The following is a 10,027-nucleotide window of genomic DNA, read 5'->3' on the forward strand; positions in this document are numbered from 1 at the left end:
GGAACTGTTCGATTCTTTGGGATTGTTGGATGTGAGAAAAGCTTCAGGACCTGATGAGATTTCAAATTGGATACTTAAAGAATGTTGAGAACAACTTGTGGATATGATTCGCAGCCTTATTGTATACTCATTAAAAATAGGAACAGTGCCATAGGATTGAGAGAGGTAATATAATACCGATTCACAAAGATGGAAGTCATGAGACAACACTAAACTACAGACCAGTATTACTGACAAGAACAACAGTAGAATTATGTGAAAGGATTTGTGAAAGATCAGTAGGTCAAATATCTTAAAGAGATAACCATTCTGAGTCAGTCATTTTGGCTTCAGACTGGAAGATCATGTGTGTCAAATCTTTTCAGTTTTGATTCAGGAGTGATAGATGTGCTTCAAGACAGGGAGGGATGGGTGGGCTGTGTATACCTTCATCTAGAAAAAGCTTTTGACAAAGCACCTAGCTGGTACAGTGGTAGCATGTTAGCTTACATTTCACAGGTAAGCAGACCAAGCCTTGCCTAGGACAGTGAGCTTAAGCTGTTTACTGTGGAGGTTACTGCTGTGGCTGGGCACCACGGTGGGGGTTGAGACTTGCCTTGGCTGATGTTCTGAGGAAAGTCTTTGAGAAGACCGATATCAGAACTGAAACCCGGCAACTTTAACTTTAAAGCACCTCACAGTTGTCTTATGTGGAAACTGGAGGATAGTGGAGGACTAAGAGGTAAACTACTTGAATGGATGAGAGTTTTTGAAGGAACAATACATGAGGACACCAGTAATGGATAAGATGTCAAGAGTTTCACAAGGTTCACTGCTAGGACCTATAAAGTTTCTTATCTGTTGATGATACAATGGAAGGTACAAAAAGCTAAGACAATGTGTGTGGACGATGCAAAAATCATAAAAAGAGTAAAAAATGATAAGGACTGTAGGGTGTTGCAAAAAATGTTCTAGACAATATATTCACATGAAGTCATGTAAAGTATTAGATAGGGGCAATAACTCTAAAAGACCATCTTTGAAAAATTGCTCCTTGGAAACTGAATCCAATACAAAACCAAAAGATGAGAAACATTTGGGAATGTTGATAAGACTGATCCTCACCTGACAAATATATGTACAAGATTGTGGGAGAGACATATGAAGTGCTGCAGAACATTAAAAATGCTTTTCACTTTAAGAATGAAGAGATGATGAAAAAAATCACAGAAACCCTGATCTGTCTAAGACTGGACTATGCATCAATGGTATAGATTGAAGGATATCAGCAAAGTGAAGAGAATACAACCGGTTAACTAACAACGTAACTGGTTCCCAGCCAGGCTGATAACCCACATGTACAGAGAATAAAAGCACTGGATCTACCAACATTGAAAGTTCAAAGAGAAAGAGGTGATTTGACTACAGCATTCAGGTTGCTAAAAAGGACAGACTACATTGACAGAAGAGATCTCTTGAATAGGTATGGGAGGGCTTTAAGAGGTCATGAAAACTAATTCAATAAGATTAGATGTTTAAAGTAGTGGTTTTCAACCTGGGGGCTATGGCCTGCTGTTACATATTATACATTTTTATATAATGTTAAGAATCTGAATATAGGTAGAACCTTCCATCACTCAGTCCTGGCAAAAGTAATATAATTATGACTGTCAACTTTGTAATAAAGCAAAGGGTTTCTCTTTATCAACCTTCTATTATTATTATTAATAATATTATCATATATATATATATATATATATATATATATATACACATATTTTTTTTTTTTTTTTTTTTTTTTTTTTTGCAGGTACATGATGAGGAGCCACTCCACATAAATGTTGAAAATTCATGATGGGGGAATGGAATGAAAAAAGTTGAGAACCACTCGCCTAAAGGATGTGAAGAAATAGTTTTCCATACAGACACTTAAATATTTAGAATAATGTAGGTAATATAGCCCTAGTGAGAACAATACATGAATTCAAATCTGTGATAACTCGAAAATAAGGATACTAACCAAGTTAGAATCAGATATGAATTTACCGCTACGAACATTTAAATGGAGAGTAAGAGACAGAACCCCATAACCATTGCTTCTTTCTTGTATACTACAATAAGGTAAACAAATACACCAACAGGTCCTTTCTCACTTTCAAGGGGGATTGGCTGAGTGGAAGCATACATCCTTCCCACATACATATACCAAAGGCTTTTTCCCCCTTACAAAGGAGGTAGCCAAAAAACAAAGATATAAAAACCACTCTCACCCATTCCATCCCCAACATACTCCACACCCCTCTACCCTCCCTCTTCTCTTGGTACCTTCTGGATGACGGGTCATCCCTGCATCTTGTCCACTGCCCTGGGTCAGAAATCCAAAAATCTCATTTGTTGTCCCTCCCAGCTTAGTTCTTCAGGGATGAGGGGTCACTCCTGTTCCATGCCACATTTTCTTGAATCAGAAGATATACAAGACAGAGCAACTGGTTTACCCATTATATGGTAAACCCACATTTCATCTACTCAAGAGATCTACAGAGCAGACAAAACAAAATCCCTTCAAGCCATATCATTTCCTCATCCATTTAAAACCACTTTTCATTCACACCTATCTTTTTCCCCTTTTCCTGTCTTCTTTGAGAAATATTCTTCTTACATCTAAAACCCCATCCACTCCATCTTATTCTTGGAATTCCACTCAGATGTTCTCCATCCACTTCTACTCTCCACCCTTTTTTTGCCAATCTTTCTTCAATCACTCTTTCTATTTGCCAAAATTATCCCAATATTTTTCATCAACCCTATCTGCCAGCTTCCTTTCCCTCTCCACTCTCCATTTCACTTCTATATCTTTCACTTGTAGTCCCCTCCATACTTCTTAAACACTTCATCTCAAACAGGTTTGGACTCTTCCTTTTGGTCTCCTTCAAATACAGTCTACTCCATACAGTGCCATGGCCACAAACACATGCTCATACAGTCTTCTTTTTGTATTCATCCCCAGGTGCCTATTTCTCTTAACCTCTTCCATACGGTGCCGCCTACGTAGGCGGCATGAGGAGCAAGTGGATACGCAAGGCTGCCATATTGGCATCTTGATTATATTTATTGTAGTTGTCCCTGCGTAACTGACATACTCTCTAAACTGGTTTCATCACATTTTCTATGGTTATCAAAATTCACGGGTGAAAGAGAGAACGGTCGATATAAGCGGTGACTATTTTTTATGATGCGAGTATTATGACACAGCATTGTATGTCTGGCAGCTAATGCTGCCCGCGAGATTTTGGCCCGGAGTGAAGTGGTTAACACTTTCCATTTCTTCTGACACCTACCAACTTGCCTTTCACCTTAATTCACCTCCATCTCTACTCCTTTATTCCTTTCCACTTCTTATAGTCTTTTGCCCTTTAAACTTGCCTCCAACCTACTGCCCTTGTATATCTCATTATCTTACTTTTACCCACATTTACATTAAACTTTTCTCCTCACATACCATCCTAACCCCCCCTCAAAAAAAGAAAGAAAGAAAAAAAAAAAAAAAAATCCAGTCAATATTCCAACTCAGTTACAGGTGCAGTGTTATCTACAAACAACAACTGGCTCACCTACTACTTCCTTCCATTAACAAAAACCTTGCCCAGAACTTTCACATTTACCTAACTCACTTTCCCATTCACATGCACACTGAACAACCATAATGACGTAACACAATCCTGGCACAGTCACATCTTCAACTAAAACCATTCACTCTATTCACTACTCTCACACAATCTCTATTAATTCTTGACTACCTTCTACAGATTCCCCACTTTCCCATACATCCACAACACATCCTATAATACCTTTCTATCAAACCTGTCATATGCATTCTCCAAATCCACAGAACTTGAAAAGACATTACATTTCTGGCATATCTATCTTCCTACAAAATTTTACTCAAACACACTTTCCCGTTTGTAAATCTACATTGCTCTTCCTCACTTGCTCCTTGTGTTACCCTCTTAATCCTCTCAATTAAAACCCTTACATATGCCTTACTACCTATACTAAAACTACTATGCTCACATTTGTCCCCTTTTCCTTTCTATAGTGCAACTATACCTGCACTCCTCTGGTCACCAGAAGCATAGCTTCCTTTCCCGTATAATACAACTAGGTAACACACCTCACTAACCATTCCATTATTTTGTCAGACAATGAATGTGACAACCATCTAACCCAGGTGCCTTACCAGCTCTCATCTCTTTCAATGCCCTTTGTATCTCCTCTTTGCTATATCCCTATCATTTTCCTCTCCCATTACTGTAATTTTCCTGGCATCTCTCACTACCATAATCAAACCTTTCCTATCCTCTTCAACATTCAATAAATTCCTATACTACTCTACCCATGTTTCCTTTACTGCCTTCATTTCCATTAGAAAATCAAGAAATGCAGATTTGTCTGAACAACAATTTCAGATGTACTATATTTTATGCATATGCTTTGTTAAAAAGATATTATAGAAGACTATTTTCTTATATACATACATATACCAAAGGCTTTTTCCCCCTTACAAGAGAAGTGGAGTTGGAGGTAGAATGTAGATTGAGAGAAGCGAGTAAATGCCTTGGTGGATTAAAAAGTGTAATGAGAACTAGACATTTGGGAATGGATGCTAAGAGGAGATTGTATGAAGGAGTGATTGTGCCAACAGCACTGTATGGGGGAGAAACATGGAACATAAGAGAGGAAGAGAGAAGGACTTTGAATGTGTTTGAGATGAGGTGTCAGAAGTATGATAGGGGTTACTAGGCTGGATAGAGTGAGAAATGGGGAGGTGAGGAGGAGAACAGGGGTGGAAAGGGAGTTGGGAGATAGGGTTGATGAAAGAGTATTAGGATGGTTTGGACACATGGAAAGAATGAATGAAGAAAGACTAGTAAAAGAGGTATGGAAGGCAGATGATGAGGGAGTGAACATGAGGGGATGTCCTAGGATGAGATGGATAGATGGGGTGAAAGGGGCTTTGGGGAAGAGGGGAATGTCTGTTGAGGAAGGATGGGAGAGGACAGAAGATAGGGGTGAATGGAGAATGGTTGTATATGGATGATGTTGTGATGCATGAGGTGGAATGGGTGGGGGGAGGTAGTATGTGTGAGCTAAATTTGACGCAGCCCGGAGGGATTTCTCCCCGTCTTCTCCTTTTCTAAATAGGGAGACAGAGAGGGGGGGTCGCCGATTTAATGAAGTGGCCTTGCTGTGGATGTGCTGTGCCTTGCGACACTGCCTCTGACCCAGGGCAGTGGACAGGGTGCAGGTATGACCCGTCATCTGGGAGGTGCTAAGATAAGAGGGAGGGTGGAGGGGAGTGGAGTGTATTTAGGGATGGAATGGGTGGGAATGATTCTATGCCTTTTCTTTTTGGCTACCTCCCTTGTAAGGGGGGAAAAGCCTTGGTATATATATGTATGTACAAGGGAAGTAGCCAAAAAACAAAGGTATAAAAACCACTCCCACAAATTCCATCCCCACATACTCCACTCCCATCCAGTCCCCTTATCATGGCTCCTCCTGAATAATGGGTCATCCTTGCATCTTGCCCACTGTAACACTTATAGAACACTAAATAATAATAAAAAAAAAATCAATCCAGTATTCTGTAAGTGTTACATCAGTCCAAATCAGAAAAATGTATATCTAAAGCTTTGGAACTTGAACAGACTCTAGAATTATTATCCCATTACGTAATGAAACAAGCAATATGAGAAAAATTATCTTTACATCTTCTAATAAACAGAATAAAGTGAGATGATCATTAGTATGGTAAAATATGAAATAGTCCTTTTTCCATACCTATCAGATAAGCTAGAATGACCTTCCAGATGACTACGATTTTTTACACATTAATGCAAACTAGGATACATTACAATCATTCACTATACAGCCTTTTACCCTTTACAATGGGAGTGGCCAAATCAATGCATAAATACATCCAGCCCACAACCATTCATAATCCATTCATTGTCCCTCCCATCATAGCATCACAAGGATGAAGGGCCATCATTATCCTTTGCCACATTGTTTGGATCAAAGACAATGCAGCACAACATAGCACTTCCACAGCAGGGCCTGGCATCTGGAACTGTTGGTATACTCCAACCACTTTATTTTATGGCAACTCCTCTTCATCTAATCAGGAAATTTATGGAGCAGACAAGAACATCCCTTTGGAATGCAGACAATGCAAAAATTTGAGTTACACAGTACACAAATACAAAAACTATAATAACTACTTGTTAATGTGCAGTCAAGACTTTAATAATAAATAACACTACACAACAGGGCTGATAAAAGAGTATTAAGATGATCTGAACACATGGAAAGAATGAAAGAAGAGAGATTAGTAAAAGAAGTGTGGATGGAAGAGGTGGATGAAGTGAACTTGAGGGGACAACCGAGGATGAGATGGATGGATGGGGTGAAAGGGGTTTTGAGCAAGAGGGGAATGCCTGTTGAGCAAGGGAGGGAGAAGCAGGAGATAGGGGTGAGTAGAGAATGGCTGTGTATAGATGATAGTTTGATGCAAGGAAGGACAGGGATGAGGGGAAGTACGAAGTGGTTGTGTGTGAATGATATTTTGACACAGCCTCAAGGGATTTCTCTATGTCTTCTCTATTTTCTGCATGTGACCTTGCTGTGGATGTGCTGCATCTTGTTGCATTGCCTCTGACCCAGGGCAGTGGATGGGAGACAAAGATGACCTTTCATCCACAAGGAGCTAAGATGAGAGGAAGGAAAGGGTGGTAGATGGGAATGGAATGGGTGAGTGCCTTTTGATTTGGCTACCTCTCTTATAAGGAGGAAAAAGCCCTTGGTATACAGATAAACACTAAATAGTACCCATCTTTATGTCTGCAACAAAAGAATCACAAAAAATACGTCACAGAGTACAGTAGTTACATTAACATTTCTAAAATCCTGTACACAAAAACCTCCAAGTTATCAATCCGTTCACCCAAATCTCTCTTGCAGAAGACCCACAACTCCAAGGTAACTGGCAACAGCAATTGGATCAGCCCATAAGTCATTCAAAAAATAAATACTATGTTGCTGTCTGGGTATGGCTAGTTTGGAGCAGTGTTTGGTATCTTCTGTATGATAGCTCCATCTAAGGCAGTTTGTTTCTATAGCCAGGTCTAGTCTATGTTGATACAGTCTTTGTGTTAGATGGTGACCTGTACAGTCATATTAGTGTGGTTCTACCTTCTCTTAAGGGGGAGGTTCTGTGGGGCTAATTAATACCTAGAAAGGCTTGACAGAGTAGGGTATTTGGAAGTTAGTTTTGTAGTGCTTGTTTTGTGATTAGAGTGTAATCATATTAATTTACATACACACATATACCAATGGCTATTTCCCCCTTACAAGGGAGGTAGCCAAAAAAAAGGCATAAAATCCACTCCCACCCATTCCATCCCCAACATACTCCACTCCCATTCACCCCCCTCCCTCCCTTCTTATCTTGGCTCCTCCTGGATGACAGGTCATCCCTGCATCTTGTCCACTGCCCTGTGTCAGAAGAAGTGTGGCAAGACACAGCACATACACAGCAAGAATGCTTCATTTAATCAGCAACCCCCCCTCTACGTCCCCTCATGCAGAAAAAGAGGAAATGGGAAGAAATCCCCTTGGGCTGCATCAAAATATCATTCACACATACTCCCTCAACCCATCCCCCCACCCTCTCTTCCATGAATCACAGCATTATCCATACACAACCATTCTCCATTCACCACTATCATCTGTCTTCTTCCTCCTTCAACTTACTTTCCCTTCTTTCCCAATGCCCCTTTTACTCCATCCATCTCATCCTTGGTCACCCGACCATGTTCACTCCTTCCACCTCTGCCTTACACACCTCTTTCACTAATTTTTCTTCACTCATTCTTTCCATGTGTCCAAACCATCCCAATACTCTTTCATCAATCCTATCTCCCAACTCCTTTTCCATTACACTCTCTGGAAAAATGTAGTTATGGGTGATCTAATAGAGGTGTTGTCAAGGGCTTTAACAAGAGTGATGCAGACAAGGTCATCATATCAAGACAACAGGTCAAGAATCACATGAATGGATTTAGATTTGATGGATTTAGATTTAGGAAGGAAATAGGCAAGAACTGGTTTACCAATAGAATGGTTAACAGATGGGACAGACTTTGTAACCATGTAGTGGGTGCTAAAACTATTAGTGGCTTTAAGAGAAGGTTAGATAACTTTATGGATGGGAATGATCAGTGGTAATGGACAAGGAACTCCCTAGTGTGGGCCTTATGGTCTTTTGCAGTGTCCTTCATTTTTATATTCTTATGTTTCTGTGTGAATGTGTTGTATTGTTTAGGTGGTAGGTTGCTGTAGATGTTCAAGTACTTTGCTTCAGGTATATCTTTTTTAATGTGTTCAGTTGGTTGTGCTTGTCTGATGTGATGAGATGAGTGAATGAGGTTGAGGATTCTTGCATAGATTTATACAGGGGGAATCTGGTTTCTTAGTACAATGTTCAATTGGGATGGTTTTGGTGCATCCTATTATTATCAATCTCATTGTTTTATTTTTCTATTGTCTGTTGGGTGTCCATTATTTATTTCCTATTTCTTAAGATCCATGCTGTGGAAGCATAGTATAGTATGGCTATCAAGAACTGTCTGTAGATTGATTACTTAAGTTTCCATCTGATGCCCAAAGCCCAGTTGCTACTGATTTTTGTATATCTATTTTCTTCATACACCTTCTAACACACACCTTAAAGATTTATATGAACTTGTGACTACATGAATTATTTTTCCAATGAATGACATAAAAGTAATAGTAAATTTGTACAACTTTTCATGTTGTTAATAAACAATAACTTACCAAAATAAAAGTTGATCACTTTTAGAATCATATTTCAAACAGGCCTTTTCTACAATTATTTGTATGATAACCATTCATAGATTACTGTAAATCTAGTAATAACCTGTGAATACCTTCATCTGTAGTATTGAATTTATTCATGGAAAAATAATTATGAATCAATATGATGTAATGACTTAAACACTGGTAGTAGTACCATTTCAATTTTTCTAAAATTATATCCCTGGCATTAATGCAGGATTGAACAGATTGATACAGCTGTTGATATGGTTAGGTTGGTGATGGTACATATCCTTTATAACACAATTAGAATCTGACAGAATGCATATGTTACTATGAGCACATTCATTACATGCAAATTGTCAAACCTACTCCTGGTAGTAAATTTATATGATTGTTCTTGATTACATTATTTGAGCAACAACACATAATTTGAACTTAGTCTTATGTTACATGATACCAGATGCGATATATATGTTGGGGGTGTGGTATCTATCAATGGGTGAGTGATGAGATGCTCGCACCCTGGGGGGAGGAGGGGGTGGGGGGCTGTCTGTAGTATAGTACCTGCAAGGGCATGGTAGCCCTCAGTGGACTGGGCCGCCGACTTCGGTTTTCACGCTCATTTGAGGGTATTCCCGCCATTTTCGAACAAGCTGGACCATCTACAACTTTATTGTCTTCTATCATGTAGGCGCCAGTCGTTGTAACACGAACACAAGGGTAAAATCACACAACTGATCCGTGTACCTCTACACTCAACAAAAGTAAACACAACACTTTCAGCTGAACGTCCTCGAGAGGTCACGTGACTAGCCAGCCTGCTACGATTGGCTACAAAGTTACTACATGTCAGATTCAAACACTCTGGCGGGACATTTACTAGTAAACCATATCAACAACCAGCTGAATGGTATTTTAGAAATAAATAGATCCTTTACCATTATCACATGCTATTAGAATGTAACGTCAGAAGACTATGTATCACAAGAAACGGAAATGACATTATTGTTAACATAACTCTCAAACGCATGCGTAGGCCTATACCCAAACAAAAAACACCAGTTACGCATACAGACACAGGTGGATACACACACTAACTCATAGTCTCCTGCACAACCATATGCACGTGATAAATGCACACACGGACTAC

The 10,027-nt window shown here is 39.4% G+C and overlaps 1 protein-coding gene across 1 annotated transcript in view; it reads right to left on the bottom strand.

The window, feature by feature from the left end:
- LOC143019818 (glucocorticoid-induced transcript 1 protein-like) overlaps positions 1-9,674 on the bottom strand; it is a 247,381-nt gene extending 237,707 nt beyond the window's left edge. The window contains exon 1 of the mRNA XM_076175800.1: positions 9,442-9,674. Coding sequence (XP_076031915.1) covers positions 9,442-9,564 — 123 coding nt within the window. The 5' untranslated portion in view covers positions 9,565-9,674. The remainder of the gene's footprint in view (positions 1-9,441) is intronic.
- Between the last annotated feature and the right edge of the window lie 353 nt (positions 9,675-10,027).

This window comes from Oratosquilla oratoria, chromosome 38 (genome assembly GCF_046742065.1).
Source record: "Oratosquilla oratoria isolate Oo_2021 chromosome 38, ASM4674206v1, whole genome shotgun sequence".
NCBI classification, from domain to species: domain Eukaryota; kingdom Metazoa; phylum Arthropoda; class Malacostraca; order Stomatopoda; family Squillidae; genus Oratosquilla; species Oratosquilla oratoria.